At 45.3% G+C, this 18,084-nt stretch overlaps 1 protein-coding gene across 1 annotated transcript in view; it reads left to right on the plus strand.

The window, feature by feature from the left end:
- LOC146190320 (cell adhesion molecule Dscam1-like) overlaps positions 1-18,084 on the plus strand; it is a 200,139-nt gene that overhangs the window by 106,368 nt on the left and 75,687 nt on the right. The window contains exon 5 of the mRNA XM_084599770.1: positions 15,157-15,312. Within this exon, the coding sequence (XP_084455896.1) occupies positions 15,157-15,312 (156 nt within the window). The remainder of the gene's footprint in view (positions 1-15,156; positions 15,313-18,084) is intronic.

Consider the following 18,084-nt stretch of genomic DNA (forward strand, 5'->3'; position numbering starts at 1 on the left):
TGTTTGATCTTTTTATTACTGTTCCCAGGAGTTACTAGTGTAATATTTTCTAGTTTTAGAATAATTAACCTAAAATGGATGGAATAAAAAAAAAAACACGCGCTGATGGGGTTCGATCCCATGACCTCCAAATATCGCTTCCGGAGCTGTTGCCAACTCCTGTACAGGAATAGCTGCTTAGTCTTGTATCTTCGTTTTTTTTTTTTTTATTGTTTTTTTTAGGGGAGGGGGTATTAGGATTGCTATCATTAATTTGAGAATTCGCCCAGTTCCATCCTCATCCATAGCGGCGGACGTACAACGCCAATTGTGAAAACGTACCATTCAACGAGAATACGTAGAATGGCCGAGAGGGAGAGGGTGAGCTCTGTGAGAACCTTCCTTTAATGCCTCTGACTTCAACACTGCCGTAAACCTTTTGATTACAAGCTTACAAGCAACACTAATACCAAAAAGTGTAGAAGGCCGAACAGCCGTCGCTGTAGGTAAGTTGCGTAGGGCACCAGAAGCGATATTCGGGGATCGTGGGTTAGGTTTCCATCGTCAGTCCGTTCTGTTTTTCTGCTTTTTATATAAAAGCCGTTCGCGTATTTACTAATTTAGTCAACAGCAAAAAATCTCCCATGTTTTTCTTAGCGTCACGTACTTGAGTCATTTCCGTTACTTGAGTTACGTGCGCAACATCTAATGTTTTCATGCGCATGAGCGCATGCATTGATCATCTAACATAATAATTCGATTACTTACATCTGCGGATTGCCGCCAACAATATTGCGTCGGTTCCATTCGGCTTAATACAGCGCTTTTTTTTTCTGCTTTGCCCCCATTGGTTGGGTTGCATTTCATAAAGGCTGGGAGATAGTAGCATTCGCTTTTCAGTTGGAGCTTCATTCGGTACTCCAGTTAAAAGCCAACACTCGCCTTCACTCGTTTCTGCGAAAATGAACTAGATGAGACAATGCGCTCTTTAGGCTGATACTTTGGCTCCAACATCCAACATGCTTTGAATTTGCATATCACAGCCTTGTTTTGTTTTTGTTTTTTCATTATAGGCAGAACATTACCGCTTAAGTACTTCCGCACGAAGCAATAGGTTGCCGCCGGCAATGGTGCGATATCAACAAAGCCGTTTTCACTTTCCCCCCATGTTTAAGCCGTGTAGTTTCTGTGTTATCAGCAGACGTGTTCAGTTCCCCCCGTGTAGTTCTTCCGGTTTGCAATCAGAAGGAAACTTCCGGCTGCTTCGTTTCCGCGTTCCATTTCAGGCTGCGGCTTTGTCTCAGAACCGCAACAATGTTTCCCGTTATTTTTTCGCCCATTACTGAGATACTTTGGTTATCGGCGCGGCGTACCATGCGCCTTACCTCCTTGTCTATTCAATGTAAAAATGTTTTCAACATGGACAAAGCCTCGCATTTTACAAAGACGCAAAATGGGAAGAGGAAGAAAGAGTCTCGCGCATTTCAGGAAAGCTAATGGTTGCACCTTTAAATAATTTTCTCGCTGCTCTTTCGAGCTTTCATCAATACAGCGTTTCTGTGTGTGCTGTCTGGTTAGTGCATATGTCGGTCCTTCACTGTTTTGCAGATTATCATGAGTTGCAGAGGCAGAACAAGACACAACTAACATTATTATATTATAGCTGCTTCTTTCCCATGTAAACTAGGCACGTTCACCGAGCTATCCCTTATATTTGCTTCATGCGAGCAAAGCATATTACTGCACTGATGTCGAAACATGGACTGGTATTTACACAGCTGCATAGAACAACCGAAGGGAAGGGACGGCGGCAGAATCAGGCAGCACTTGCATTTAACGCCTTTACTTCCCTGTATTTTGCGTGCTCCCAATACCCGAGCTAAAAGTTAGCGCACCTGGGCACCTGTCTCTGCCTGCATAACATTTGGCAAGGTACGGCTACACAAATCTCTGAACAGCATTAACGGGCTCTTGAAGCAGGGGCTGCACTCTTACTTCTGGCGCAGTGACTTGCTAGATGCGTGAGCTGGATGTCGAATTCGTCTTCCCAATTTGTGCTTTGTCCCCTAGCGGCCGTTTTGCTGTAAACTTTTCTTCCATGCTGGTTGCCCACCACATGCGAGTCGAGATACAGTGTACCTCTCTTTGTCTGCTTGTGAATCTTATGAGATTCGCAGTTGCTGCTCGATGTCTTCCTCATCTGCACTTCTTTGTGCAAATGCCAATATAACGAAGCGTATCACATCCCATCTCGTTTTGCGCGCTGTTGTTTTTTTTATTATACATGTACATATTGCGGCCGTTATTGCGTTTAATAGGAGCGAAGCGAATTAAAAAATGCATATGTATAGTCTTACTGCGCATACGCTTTTCCACTAATCCTCCCCGGCTTTTTGTGGCAGCGCTTCGCAGAACGTGACGGTCACGCGCTCTCATTTTCCCTAGAAATGTGAAACAGCCTGCACATGATGCCCACTTAGTAATCAATGGTACGTGCTCTAGTGCCGTCGTTTTTATGACTTGCAATGAGCGTGTTCTCTTTTACGCCATCATAAGAATTTGAACAACGCGATCGATTACCTCCTTACTAATTGACCTGTGGCGCATTTAAAGGATTACTTCTATTGCAACGTCTCGTTCGTTTTTATTCCTGCGATTTTTTCTTTATCCACAGTATCAATCGGGCAGATGATAAAGGGCGTAAGCTATAACCATCATAATCCGTCAAATTATTAGTTTATATTTGTAGTGCTCAATACGGTGTTGCATCCATTGCCTTGTGTGACAGTGAAGTCAGTTACAACTACATAAAATAGCAAATGTCACGTAACGCACCGAACGAGAAGCAGACAATAATTGCCAAAAAATCTTGCAAAATGAAGTTATGTAAAATACAAGAGTGGTGAAGGCAGTGAAGGAGCAGCCGGCAGCAACATAACATAGCAAATCAAACTAGTAAAAAATCAGGAACATGAAATTTTCAATACCGAATAAATTTTCAAACAGCCTCAGTGCCCCATCTGCGCTGCGGTGCTCTTTGCTGTTCTCTGGTATACCGCCAGCTCAGTATCCGGCAAAGGCGTCTTGCCTATTGCGCTTCTTTACGCAAGGTACCATTACAAGATGCCTTGCTACACAAAAATAATAATATCACTTTTTGTTTTTAAAAAAGCTACATTGCAACGACAGTACCAATAAAAAGTAAACTGTCTGAAATACTTTACCCCATTAATTAGTTATGTGAACGCTACTCATACAACGAGCGTCATTTTAACATTTTCAACTCACTTTTTTTCGTATATTGCACATGTAAGTTTGAGACCTTCAGCGGGACAAATTTGGGCAGAAAAAGAAAGCACCACCCATAGTGCACGATGAACGCGCCGCCGAGAAACATAGTACGGAGTGCTCCGGCTCTCAAGAAAACTGCCATCCTCATTACCGTGGTTCCGCCTTCCTTTTCAATCTGCTTTCAAGGTTTAAAAAAGTAAAACCAACACACTTTCCCCGAATAAAATAAAGATGTGGACATCTGAGACCCTCAAAGGCCAAAGGGCCTTCTTGCTTGTGCTGAAATATCTGGGTGGGCAATGGAGCCTAGTGTTGGGCGGCATGACCTCAAACCAGTGTAATGATGCGCCAGGGGTTCGTCCTTTATAGTGTTTGTGTGCGAGTACAGCCCTTATAATGGTGCCATTAACTTCGTAAACTCTTATTTAATGCACAGTAGCAATTTTTCATTAAATTACGGCGCTTTGTTTTTATTTATCTATATTCGAATGCCTTTCCTTTAGCGACAAAAAACTCTCACTAATGACATCATCAGAACTTTTGCTTATGCCACTCAAAGCTTCCTTGAGAAATTTGTAGTATGGTCCTTTTACTGCTCTAGACCTCCACCGTATCACCTGGATTTGAAGAAACGGCTTCCATTCAAGCACCAGCAACACCTGTCTATAGCTGCCTAGAAGGACCAAACGCGTTTCCGAAGGATCATAAGCTACAAGAAATGTCTCTTATAATATGTTATGGCATTATACAATACAGTATGGTATGGTATGGTATGGTATGGTATGGTATGGTATGGTATGGTATGGTATGGTATGGTATGGTATGGTATGGTATGGTATGGTATGGTATGGTATGGTATGGTATGGTGTGGTGTGGTGTGGTGTGGTACGGTATGGTATGGTATGGTATGGTATGGTATGGTATGGTATGGTATGGTATGGTATGGTATGGTATGGTATGGTATGGTATGGTATGGTCTAGTGTGGTACGGTATGAAACAATGGTATTGTATATGATATGGTATGGTCTACTACTGTAAGGTATGAAGCAATGACATGATAGCTAGGTATGTGATGGTATCGTGTGGTAGTGCATGGTATGGCACTGACGGTACAGGTAGGGCATAGTACTGCATGGTATGGTATGATGCAGAATGTATGGTATGCCACAGGTATGGTATAGTAATAAAGGAGTAACTACTCCCTGACATCCACCGAAGCTTAGCCTTGCGGTTACAAAGGAAAGCTATACAGCTTACTTAAAAACTTATAAAGAAAAATTCGTCCTGGCCCGGGGATCGGAACCGAGACCACCGCCTTTCCGGAGCAGTCATTCTACCAACTGAGCTAACCAGGACGATCAGCAGATCAGATGGTAGGGCGAGAGCGAATTTATCCATAATTCGAAGTGGGAACTGCATTGCTCGAATATTTAGGGGAATCCCCCAAGGTGGAGTAGATTTTTATTAAGGGTGTAATCACTCACGTGCTATCGTATGGTATGGTGTGGTGTGGTATGGTATGGTATGGTATGGTATGGTATGGTATGGTATGGTATGGTATGGTATGGTATGGTATGGTATGGTATGGTATGGTATATGGTTTGGTTTGTGGGGTTTAACATCCCAAAGCAACTAAGGCTGTGAGAGACGCCGTAGTGGAGGACTCCGGAAATTTCGACCACCTGGGGTTCTTTAACCTGCACTGACATCGCACAGCACACGGGCGCCGTGCTTTTCGCCTCCATCGAAAAGCGGCCGCTGAGGCCGGGATTCGATCCCGCATCCTTGGGAACAATAGTCGAGCGCCGTAACCACTGCGCCACCCCAGTGGGGTTATGGTATGGTATGGTATGGTATGGTATGGTATGGTATGGTATGGTATGGTATGGTATGGTATGGTATGGTATGGTATGGTATGGTATGGTATGGTATGGTATGGTATGGTATGGTATGGTATGGTATGGTATGATTTTATGGCATAGCTCTGTATAGCGTAGCATTGGACAGATCAAAGTAGATCGGCGGCGCAGCGCAGTTGGAGTGCGGTACCGATATCGCTAGCACTCCTTTTCACGGGGCCATATCGAACAGTTTGCAAGCTTTTCTCACTTGCACTAATACAACAAAAAGAACAAACAGTGCAATAAGCAAGAATTGCAACCAGTCCGCTGCGAGAGCGAATCAGCAAACTAAACTGCAAATGTTTTTGACATTATCTGTGGGTTTGTAAAGGCAAAGAATATTTATGGGCTCGACAGCTAAAGGGCGCCTAGTATTCGCACCAATCTTATAAAATTTTCAAAGCAAATGATTAGCAGAAGCTTAAGTATAGCCAACAGCCACTAACCCGAAGTCAAGCGTAGGGATGTTTTTGTTTGTAATGAGTGTGGAGTATTAAATAAATGTGGGGACAATTTAATAGAAAGTAGAAGAAAAAACAGCCACATACCACCTGTGGGACCCGAGCTCACCACCTCTATTCCACATGAAGTTCTACGTGACACGTGCGGTAACACAGGGCGTTCCACGTCCGCCGCTGTGAAGGAATTCCAGTAATATGCGTTGTGGGGCTAGTTGGTTCATACCCATATAGGTTTTATGCGCACAAAAAGACGACACAAAAAGACAAGGGATACAGGACGGAGAGCAACTTTCAACTGTTTTATTCCGGAAATGTACACGACATTTATACCAAAAAAAATATCATTGCATAATCATCAGTGCCAATTTTTTGGTATAAATGTCGTGTACATTTCCGGAATAAAACAGTTGAAAGTTGCGCTCCGTCCTGTCTCCCTTGTCTTTTTGTGTCGTCTTTTTGTGCGCATAAAACCTATCTGAGCTGTGAAGGAGGGTAGCGCTGGTGACTCTGTGATGAGCACTCCCAAGAATTGGTAACATAAATACCAAAGAAAGTGGTAGGTGAATCCTTCGCCACGCTACCTAAACGGTAGAGCACCGGATGTGAAATTCGGATATCATTGGCTCAGATCCAACTGACAGCACGTGGTTGCTTTTTCGTCTGCTTTCTACTCAGTTAACTCCACATTTAATATGCTTCACATTAAGCTCCTCATTTTGTTTTCATTTGATTGCATATGAGCAGAAGTTAAGGAATTATTTACAATTACAGCACGCGTCGCAGTAATATGCTCTTGGGAGGTGGTTAAAAAAAGAGGGCAAGTAAAAGATCTTGCCCTCTCGACACTTGGGCTACCCCATCCCCAATTGCCGAAATAAATTCTCCCTCCAGCGATTGCTGTTAAGGCCGAAGCACACTTATATCACTATTGTATGAATGTGTGATATTGTCCCATGCTTTGGGACGTCATGAGATGGCAAAAAAGAAGCTGAAGAGTGAGAAAGAGGAAGCAGTTATTGGCGTACCTTGGGGATTCGCAGTGCATAGAATAAAAATAAACACCCCTGTTACGTACTGAGTATGCAACAACATCATCTTGTTCTTGCTGCTGGCCAACTAATATGCATGCATAGCTTTATATTTAGTTCCACTGCAAGTTCTATTTTCTATGCTCAGGACGCTAATGAGAGCGTACTCGATTTCTAGAGCAATTATCTCTAGAGCAGTCTAATATTTCAAGGAAGTAAACAACAGAGGACTGAAAGTGATCTAAGCGCATCGTTCTATATAACGACAACGACCATTCACCACATAAAGCAGCCAGAAGTAAAATATTGAATCACTTACCTCAGACGCAAAGAGACGCTAAACACTGAGATTTGGACCGCCCCACCATTACTGGTTGAGGCTAATGACTACAACACAAGGTTAAGGAAGACATCCGTTTGAACGAGCAGTAAACAGTAACCGTTAGCGTCGTTAGTTTAGTGACAGCGGAATGGTCGAAGGAAATCCGGTATATCTGCAAATATGGTGGAGTACGTAGCCTATTGCATATCTAGTGTCTTTTAAAGTACGAATGTTCTATCGACCAGCTTGAACACGCTCTCTCCGTTTCCTGCATACATTTGCTGTCCCGTGTTTGGTATTTGCATTTGCCCTAGCATTGTTCTACAGGCCCTTCGGACATCTGCGCTCCGTGAGCCATACTTTGAGGCAGATTACATGTCGTTGGGTCGAGCAGCGCTCGTAAGGGACATCTATTAGAGTTGACGACTCGGACAAGATGACGCAATTTGTAGCAGCGGACTTCGACCTTCCGAACGTAAACAACCGATACATATATGTTTTCAGTTCGCAGCGTGCGGCCATCTGTTATTCCAAACTTTGGGCCCCGGTTTTGAAATTGATCAATTTAAGTATAACTCTCTGCTCCAGGTAATCATTTCCATTCGATTGACTCAAGAAAACGCGAAATTGCAGGTAGGGATGAGGACAATGTTGCGATCACTCGTTCATTGTTTGGATAAAAAATAACACGCGTAGAAAAGCTCCGTCTAGTAATCCTTGACGTTGTTCTACAAAGCACAGATACAGCTCCCCTAGAATTCCTTCCGGCCATAAATACCATTCAGCGAAAAAATTATTTTCCGCTTTTCTTTTGCAAAACATTGCCATGATAAAGGAAAATACGAGAGTGAAGTTGGCGGGGTTGACGCTCTCACTCTGTCTTTTGCTCTCTGGGGTAGCTGTGTTCTATGGAATGTGTAGTGGTCGTCTTAGCATCTACATCACCACTGACCGGGTTACATTTTTAGTGAGGTGCGCGTTCCACTCTCCGCACCACAAAGCTCCAGAGTGGTTGTCATGACGGGGCTGCAACCTTGGCTCGCCCCGACGAGTCACAGAACAGCACTACCGTTCTTTTAGTAGTAAAAGCACCGCCTCGCGCCTTCACCCCTTTTAAATCCTAAGTCGCAGCATCGCTGGTAGCCACGACCAGCACTGCCCATACCACCCTGGCCGATATCCGCTCTCTTCGTCGCCGGAAGCCATTCACAGTCCTTTAGGCTTCTCAAGGCGGTTCCACTTTGTAAAACTACCCCATGCGACTGTCAGAGGTGACACTGCGTTAAATAACAGAGTCAGAAGTCATCTGTTCTCCACTGTATCGAACCTACCGGGGGCCAGATCGACGGTGTTCCTGTAATGGCGCGCGAACTCATTGACACCGGTTCACACGTACATATAGTGAGCGCTGCCCTTCGCCGTCACCTCCGAAATCTTCTCACATCTGAAACGTTTCATGCGCTTCTCTCAGATGGCGACACGCCTGTTCTGAATGCGCCATGTAACGCTTGCGTCACTCTCGCGTGTCATAGAATACCGGTTTTGTTCAACTTTGCGACTTACAGCGCCACTAACCTCATCCTGGACTTATATGTTCTGGCCGACCACTCAGCCATCATCGAATGCTCGCAAGGTGTCCTCACTCTAGAGCTCCCACTGCTCGACTCTGCGCCCGCCAGTTGCTCGCTCTGCTCGCTTAGCATGCTTTGCCTGCCTATACTATCCTAAGCCGCCTCATTTCTTGCACTGCAAACATCCACCAGCCCTGATGGATACAACCTAGTTGCGCCCATTGTTGATCTGCTGCTGGCTCGCCCCGATTTACTGCCCTAATGGCGATGGCCACCGTAAAGACTGTGTCGCCTTTGGTGCCTCAGCTGCAATGCCACTCTCAATAAAATTTGAAGCGGTTCTAACACCGCTTCCGATCTTCAAAGCATGCGCATGACGATTTACGCGCTGTCTTGAAGGGCGTCTGCGTAGAAGGGCCGACGGAGAGAGCAAAGAAAAACTGGCAGCGCCTCAACCGCAGATAAAACGAATTAGACGGGCTTTAGCTCCCTTGGCGCTTGCATGGTTGAGCATTTCATTTTGAATTCTATTCGTCGAGACCTTTTCAACAATATGTGACTGGGTAATGGCTTGATATATGGTTCCTGCCATGTATCAAGCCCAATGGGTATATGGCTTGATATGGCATACAGTTAAATTTTTATTCCCATATAACCTTTTAGCCGCAATTAATTTAGGCCTGATATTAGTGTAGCGCAACGGTACACTATATATGCTATCCAACAATATACGACTTGATCCTATAGCATAATAATAATAATAATAATAATAATAATAATAATAATAATAATAATAATAATAATAATAATAATAATAATAATAATAATAATAACAATAATAATAATAATAATAATAGTAATTGGTTCAGATGAAGGGAAAGGCGCAGTGTCTGAACCGCGCCGTAAGGGAAGAGAGGAAGGTGAGAGTGAAAGTGTAAAGAGAGAAAGAGGAGCCGTAGTGGAGGGCTACGGAGTAATTTCGACCACCTGGGGATCTTTAGCGTGCGCTTACATCGCACAGCACACGGACGCCTCTTCGTTTCGCCTCCATCGAAACGCGGCCGCCGCGGTCGGGATCGAACCCGGGTACTTCGACACAATGCTATTTAGGGCTATTCCATTTTGTAGAACTTTATTAACGCACCTGGGTCCTGAGATGCGCGCGTCTACAATTTCGTCCCAGTTCGTCTAATTACGCATGCGGTACGGCGGCTCTCGACGTGAAGCACCTCCCACGTGTGACGCAGCTGTTGCGTATGGCACTGCCTTACAGGAGTGTGTAGCGATCGGCGAAGTGGATCATGAATGCGGAATCAGTTCTAACCGTGATAAGGCATTTCACATCTGCCTGACAATGTGGCTTGCACTAGCGCTGCTCACGGGAATAAAAACAGCATATCATGGCCCATGTTATCTCATCCATGTTTATACGGCGGCACCAATCCTAGTTGCTAAGTTACAAAGTTATCGCTCGCTTTAGTCCGCTAGCACTGCTATTCATCGCTTTCGCGGGCCTAGAAAGAAACGCTGGCCGAGAACAAAAAGTGATCCGCATCGCCGCTCGCTACTGTTGCAAGGCAGTGCCATACGCAACAGCTGCGTCACACGTGGGAGGTGCTTCACGCCGAGAGCCGCCGTATCGCATGCGTAATTAGACGAGCTTGGACGAAATTTTAGACGCGCGCATCTCAGGACCCAGGTGCGTTAATAAAGTTCTACAAAATGGAATAGCCCTAAATAGCATTTGCCTCCAAGTTCTCAATATAAATATGCACGCTAACTTCAGCCAATAAAAAGGTAATTATTTTATTGGCTTCCCAATTTGTGTCCGCTTGGCCGCATTGCCAATGTACGAAAACGGCATGAGCGTACGGTGTTTTGCATTTTTTTAAATAATCAGTAAAGTCTAATTTTGAACACCCTGTATAACTTGATCTAGTGTAACGTTAAAGTTTAATCACAATTACCTCTATGAGTAGATAATTTCGAGGTGTAAGTATTAAAGCTGTAAATTACTCATGTAGTCACATACCTACTTAGCCTAGCAGAGCAGGATGTATGACTGGTTACCAGGCAGGTTGTCTTAGTTTGACATTGAATATAGAGGACGCGATCATGGCAAAGAAAGGATCAGTTTTGATCGTTTGCATCGAGCAGAGCTCTCGGTCTAAAACATAGCAGTTTTTCACAAGAAGGAAAATCACTTCATGTAGCTAAAACGAAAAGAAGGCGAATGCAGAGGCAACCGTAAGCAGCTCACCTGTTGCGAAGTCGCTTTGTTGCTTTTTATCCGTCAAAGCGCCGGCTACTCGCTGTTGGCAATAGACACGAGGGTTCAGCCTAATTGATTTCAGCAGTTTATCAGCGACCCGCTCAGATCTAACCAAATTGACATTGATTGCTCGCGAATCATTCCAAAGCATCGATATAATTTGTGCAAAATGTAAACCGCTTGAACGTAGGAGCGCACCTTGAAAACAGCCTAAAATCATAGATGCGTACTTTCTTTACAGATTTAGACAAACATATATTGAATTTAGGACGCAAATTCTCGCCACCACAAGCATATAATCGGATCCTCTTCACTCTGAATGCCTCTTTACTTAAGGATGGCTAAAGACGATTAAAAAATTAGATGACTTCCCTCAATGCTTCCTTGAGCTGAGGAAACATGTGAGGCTCCGTCGTGGTAGGTAAGGAAGCCGCTTATGCTGAGACACGCACTGAAATTTGGCAATAATGTGTTTTTTTATATATATATATAGTCACTCAAAATACACCAATTTCATCTGAGAGCAGCGTTACAAGAGACAACCACATCTTGCGAATTGCGATAGCGCCATTATTTAGAATGTATTCTAACAAACATAACCCGTAGCTGGCAGGTTCCTAACATAAGGAGATATAAACGATAGCCCTCCTGAGCTAAAATCTTATAAACAAAGTTGTGTGTTAATTTGGAAATCACTGTTCACAGAACAGCCGTTATTCACATTGAAATACATAGGTATTTATAGGCTGACATTGGCTACCGGAGCTATCCCGCCGCGCCCACCTCCACCATCTTGTACAGCGCAGTATTGAGCCTATCCCACAATGATCAAACGTTGCGTTTAATTCCTCTTAGGCACGTGTTGTATTGTAGTTCTTCAGTAGTCAGCATCGACACCGGTGACGTTCCATGTAGAAGCTGATTATAGGCATTCCCTACAAATCATATGAGAAATTCGCGCGCCCACCCTGCGCTTCGCTTGACCTTCTTTTTTAGAGCAGTAACCCTCTAGTTTGAGCGTCCACCTCGAATGCGACATATGAGGGGCTCGATTCCATGTGCCACCGGATGACCACGTGTTTCCAACGGGGATAACGTTCCCACTGGCCTGGTGCTATATGCTTCTAAGTGACGAGATTAATGAGGAAATTTATTTGGTCGATTTTCACTCGCATTTTCAAGGCAATGTTGTTCTGAACTTTTGAAGGCCGTTAATTCCTACGGTAAATTCTATTTTCACATTTTCTTAATCAGCATATGCAGCTTGAGATATGCAACGTTCAAAATACGTATCTGAAATTTCGTTTAGTCTGTTTTGTGCATTGCGTGTTTATAAAACAGCACTGCAGTGCCGCCAAAAGCTTTCATCTCCTACATAATCACATACGCACACGCCGTATGTGATTATGCACCTTTTTTACTTGATGCTTAAAAGAGCAAGCGTCGTCATTATATAACTGTGCAATGCGTGAAAACAAAATCAGCGATACATCGGGCGGGCCTCCGCAATAGCTCTGCGTCCATGTAACTGATTGATTGAATGTCCTTTATTGAATGGGAAGGCTCATGGCCATGGATGGGGATAAAGGGGAGTAGACAGAATCTTCATTGTTTAGGTCGCCACTCAAAACACATTGCTCTAACCAGGCCACTAAGCGAGCCATACTTGGCAAATATCATCTGTGTGTTAGCATCAGTTTCTAGAAGGGAACGGTAGTTCAGGCGGTAGGGTTTGATCTCGGAGCGTCCAGTAGAAAAAGCAGGGCAATCCCAGAGTAGATGAGATATGCCGCCGCGAGTTAGAGTCGTACAGGAGCCTCAGTCAGCATCGCATGCAGTTGGCCACACCAGACCCACCTTTTACGAGAAAAACCACCTTACCCGAAGTCAAGAAGTCTTTTTGAATAAGCTCATTGTCCATGTAACTGTTTACGACGCCCGAGGTGTATACTGTTTTGTGCACCCCGGGCGTCGTAGACAGTTACATGGACGCAGAGCTATTGCAGAGGCCCGCCCGATGCGACGAGTGCTCAGTGACCTGAGTCATTTGCGGGGGGGGCCTGAAGCAAACTACTATATATTATTCTATAGTGTATATATTTATTTTTATTTTTACCTACCCTTTCCTTTCTCTCTATCACTCACCTATTTGATTTCCTCTACCCCTTCCTCGCTATACCTCTATTTCCGCCGCCCCAGTTAAGGTGCTTCAGATATCAGATAGCAGATACCGGGGCTGGCAAACATCTTTTCCTTTCTTTTGTATATAAATACAATAACCACTACAACAAAAACAACCCTACCGAAGGGTATTTTCGACGCTAGATATTTCACGTCACAGTGCCGAATAAGAAACGAATAAATAATTTTAGAAGAATACTTGTCTTAGATGTTCACGGCTTGCAATTTTGCAGTATAGTATGTTCCATTAGAAAAATAAAGCGTCCTTTAAACGCAGCTCATTAATTATCTAATCGTTTATCTGCATATCATAAAATATGCCAACCTAGCAGTGCAGGCCGAATAAAACATGTCATTACAAAACATCTCATAGTTCTTAAAATAAAAATGTGCGCAGTAAAAAAAAAAAAAAGAAAAAAAAGATTCGCAACGACACCTAAAGCTGCTCAAGCATTGTCATGAATATGCGTCATGAATATACGTAATTTCTCTAAATAACTCACAACTTAGCATACGGTACCAGCAAATTGTTGAGTAATGCGGCATTGCGCAGTTATACGTGTCATGACAGTGTAGAACGCAACATTTCAGCATTCGTGATTTGTCCTGTTACATATGTTATGGCACCGCTCACACTTTAAGCTCACAGTCGCCGCCACCTCACGAATAAACGCCTAGCAACATCACCAGCTGCCACCTGCCCAAATTGGCGTGAGTGAGATAGGTATATAGAACCCCGCTTTATCTAAGCCGTACGAACGTACTAATATGTACACGTAGCTGCATGGCCTAAATGTAGCATGCGTGATCCAGGGTGCCAGGGCCGGTCCCGGTGTGCTCACTTCCCATCCTCAATGTTCTGGCCAAGTTGGCAACCCATGCAACTCAGCCACTGCATACGCTGTCGTGACGTCACACAAACAGCCGACCAATCATTGTCCTGCAATTAAGCTCTCATTTATTAAGATCGCGCTCGAAACAACGGAAACGTAGGAAACGCTAGCGAAAGGAGGCGAAACCCACATCATCCACCACCAATTCACTCCTAAATAAAACTGTGCTCTTGAGATAAAGCGGCGGACTAATTTTCGCACACTACTATACGTGTACACTATAGGGAGCTTGCATGAAGCAATGCATGCTGGGTAACCTGTCATGATGTTGTCGCTGCAGCAGACGGCGGGCAGCGCAGCCAGGCTGAATTGAGAAAATGCCTTGTCGTTTTCGACGGTCCACCGAGCAAACAGACAGCTTTTCGTGCGCATCCCTTATGTGAGGGAAATTGTCGGCAGATTCCTGAGGAACGTACGCGTCGACTCTGTGCCCGAAACATCGGGCGCGCTATGAAGCAAAGCAAGGCAGAGCGGCGTGGACCTGTTCAAGCTACGCGCAGACGACTGACTGTACTATGCGTCTGGACTTGTGACCATCCGTCGACATCACCGGCATTCAAGATTTTTAGTTCTGGCGAGTAGTTTGATTTGCCCGGATTGACGTTGACTTCGCTTGTGTTGGCCCGAGCGAGCCATTCACGTTGGCGTCGCTAGATGAATCCTTTACCTTCTCGCCCTCGTGGAGATGTTTGTATTTTTTTTTTTTTTAGAACCGTGAAGGGAGCCAGCAGTCGGCCTGTTCGATAGCGCCAGCATCGTCTGTATGCACTACTCGGCCATGTAGACGAGACTGTGTGGCAGTGTCGTGCCAATGGCCATGCTGCGTCGTCTGCTGTCAACGACAACATCATGGCGGATTTCCCAGCATACATCGCTTCATGCAAGCTCCATATATGTGTACAAAATAGTGTACAAAAAAACGCCTCACTACTATATGTCTACAAAATAGCTGACCACAGCGGTCAGCTACCGCTGGAATTTAGACACAAGCTAAAGCAGACTTTTACTTAGCCAGTCTTTTTCTTTCTGCAGCTGTTGAGCCACTCATTCAAATAGCTTTTAATTGATTGATTGACTGATGGATTGATTTGTTGCTAATTTTACGCGCACTATACATTGAAGGTAAGGACGTTCTTTATGTACTTACGCCAGAACCTGGCTTCCAGCTGTATAAATTACAACGGCACGTTGTAATATCGTGGTCCCGTCCCAGCCACTAAGCCTCTCTGCACTTCTTTCTTCCTTTCCCCGTGCAGGTGCAGAGAGCAGGTACATGATGCTGCCGACAGGTGAGCTGATTGTACGCGACGTGGAGAGCGCCGACAGTCACCGCTCGTACCGGTGCCAGCTGCACAACGTATTGACCGGGCAGAGCCACCTCAGTGCTACTGGGGGCAGGATCATCGTGACAGGTGAGACGCTCAGGCCTATAGGCACTTATTTACCGGGAGCATGTGGCGTTTCCACTGCAACTTGTTGCCGAGGAGCCATCTTTGGAATAGTTTAAATCATGTTCTAAGCGTCTCCTGCAATAGTCTCATTATCAGGCTATCGAGGCTTAGGTCTATGTCAGCATTTTCATCGATAGACGATACCGCGGAAGGAAACGACGTACGAATAATAACGCAAGGGTAGGCACTATATGCCGACCTTCGTAATCCCTAAGCGCATTGTCTTTCTTCAATAGCGTTCACAAAGTTGCGCGCTTTTCTCTATTAGCTAAGCACATATGCTACCTACCCTAAAGGGCCGCTCACACTTGCGGCTCGCAGAGGCTGCGCGACCATTTTGATCGAAAAGTGACTGTAGCAAAGTGTTTCGCGGGCCTGTCGAGCACTGCTTGATTGTCCAGCGTTGTCACTGCTGGTAGCAAACCGGTAGCCAATCAGCGATGCAGCCGAAGAGAAGGCAAGTCAGTTTTACATGCGGCTTCACATTAACTGCTGGTGAAATGTCAAGACCAACAAGTCTTCTTCCCAACGAGAGCGATTCGGGAAACCGAACCACGGGCCGCCTTTTCAAGTGTGAACATAGGTCGAGCTGAGCGGCTCCCCGGTCGCTTGCGACAGCCGGTTACACCCGTCGCGACTCGGAAGTGTAAATGGGCCTGAATTATGATGAGGAGAGATTGATACAATGCTTAATGTAGAGGAGGAAGAGCTGATAACTAGCGCATGAATTCTACGACTGTTCTTTTCCAACTTTTGCTATTAGATAATGAATTAAGTAGCATTTCTATTGTATTTATTTTTGGCGAGCGTTATGTGCATTTATTATACGCAAAAATGTTTAACCACGCCAAGTGCAGGCTGGATGTTCCAGGCTCCTTCAGTCAAACAGCAATGTCTACCCTGCCGATATTGCCAACTAAATAAACCTCGTGTTACGTTTAAGCACCAGCATGGACGGCCTGAATGGTCTCTCTCACACAGGCTAGCGTTTACGAAATGATTACTGATGCTATAAGCAAGCCCTTTCCCATAGCGGCACACACTCCATCGCTCACTCTGCTGGCTGGCGATTTGGAAGACCAGCCGAGGAGACAGGCGCGTTGGAGCCGACCGTATTGAGTTTGAATTACCCGCGCGAGGCCACGTGGTTGTGACCACAGAAAGCAGCTCAGCTAATCATAGCAACGGCACAAGGAACCAAGACCGGACGACTCTTTTGATATGTGGGGGTGGGCGTCTGAGTTGATTAATCTAGGATCAGCGTAAGTGGAAGACGAACACGGAAGAAGTACACGGGACAATCGCCGGATGGAACCAGTGATTGACCCGCGTACCTCTTCTGTGTGTTCCTCTTCCACTCACGATGGGGCCTAGCTTGATCATGAATCACCAACTCGTAAACCTTTCAGCAGTACTTCAGCGTATGAGTTATTTCGCATTAAAAGCTACTTAGCATAAACGGCAGCTTCATACGGCGCTTCAGTCAGCTATGTTTCAGGACGACCTAGAGCGTTTGTTTTGACACTCATTCCTTCCAGCAGAGAGTAAAAACAGTGAACTACGTAGTCTTTACAAAATAAGAAATATGAAGATTGAAAATATTACTACAGACTACGCTACATGCTGATGTGATCGGGGTTCGGGGGCATAAGCTTCACCGCAGACTTGCCAGGAGTAGACGCTACATCATCGCATCGAGCAGCCAAGGAGGAGAGGCGAATACAAAAAGAAATTGATGCACACTTTCTACATGGTGAAGTTTGTACAGGTCAAGCGAAGAGAACAGAGCTGATGGTCAATGCAACTCCCCCTCTTACTTGCTCTCCGTTCATGTCGGCCAGTCCAATCAGCAAAACACTGTCAAACATTCGAAGTTCCTCCCAAGGCCGGAGGTGGTATTGAGCCTTCTCGCACACCTCCATGCGGCCAGTGTGAACTTCCTTGCTGGCGATGACGATCTTGCGCGGGCGGTGGAAATGCAGCACCATATTTGCACAATCCGGGGTGTCCAGAAGTCCGCCCTTGGTAAAGGTCGCTTCCCCACGGTACTTTATTCTCAGAATGTGACTGCAGTTCCGTTTGCGAAAAGCTGCGAGCCTTTGCTGTCGCCAGCAATTGGGAAAACTTCCTTGCTGTCACCCTCGCGAAAGAGACGGGCAATTATACATGAATGGGTCGCTCCCCACCCTTTCGACCCGGCAAGGTGGTTACCGGAAGCCCGTGGTGGCGATGAACCATAGTCGTCGCTGCGTACTGGGCGTCTTCGATGGCTGCCGCTCGCCGAACCCGCTTGGTTCCTGTGTTGCAGCCGCGTGAACGTCGACTTGGACCCCAGTCATAGTAGTGCCTCTGAACAGCTCTCAGTTTATTTCGCTAGGCTTGGAGGCAGGGACCGACAGTATTTTTTTAAAAGGATTGGTTAGATTTAGCTGGGACAGCCGCCGGTATATCAAAGATTACATGATGCTCCCGGTTACCCGCCGCGGGTTATAGATTAGCAGCTCAAGATGGTGTCGGGTGCCTGCAGCAGTCGATCATTGAAACAAAAACAAGAATAGTGACGCCTCTATATTGAAGCTAAAATAGAGACGCCGCGAATTTCCAACAATCAGAAAACCAAGAGCTATTTTTTCCTTCCCTGGGACATTCACAACCGCCATACACTTCAGACCACTCTCGCGACCAGAAAATTAAGTGTTCGCTGTGCAGGCAACGCGCGTACACAATGCAAGC

The sequence above is a fragment of the Amblyomma maculatum genome, chromosome 4, assembly GCF_055883805.1.
Source record: "Amblyomma maculatum isolate TAMU_Amacu chromosome 4, ASM5588380v1, whole genome shotgun sequence".
NCBI classification, from domain to species: domain Eukaryota; kingdom Metazoa; phylum Arthropoda; class Arachnida; order Ixodida; family Ixodidae; genus Amblyomma; species Amblyomma maculatum.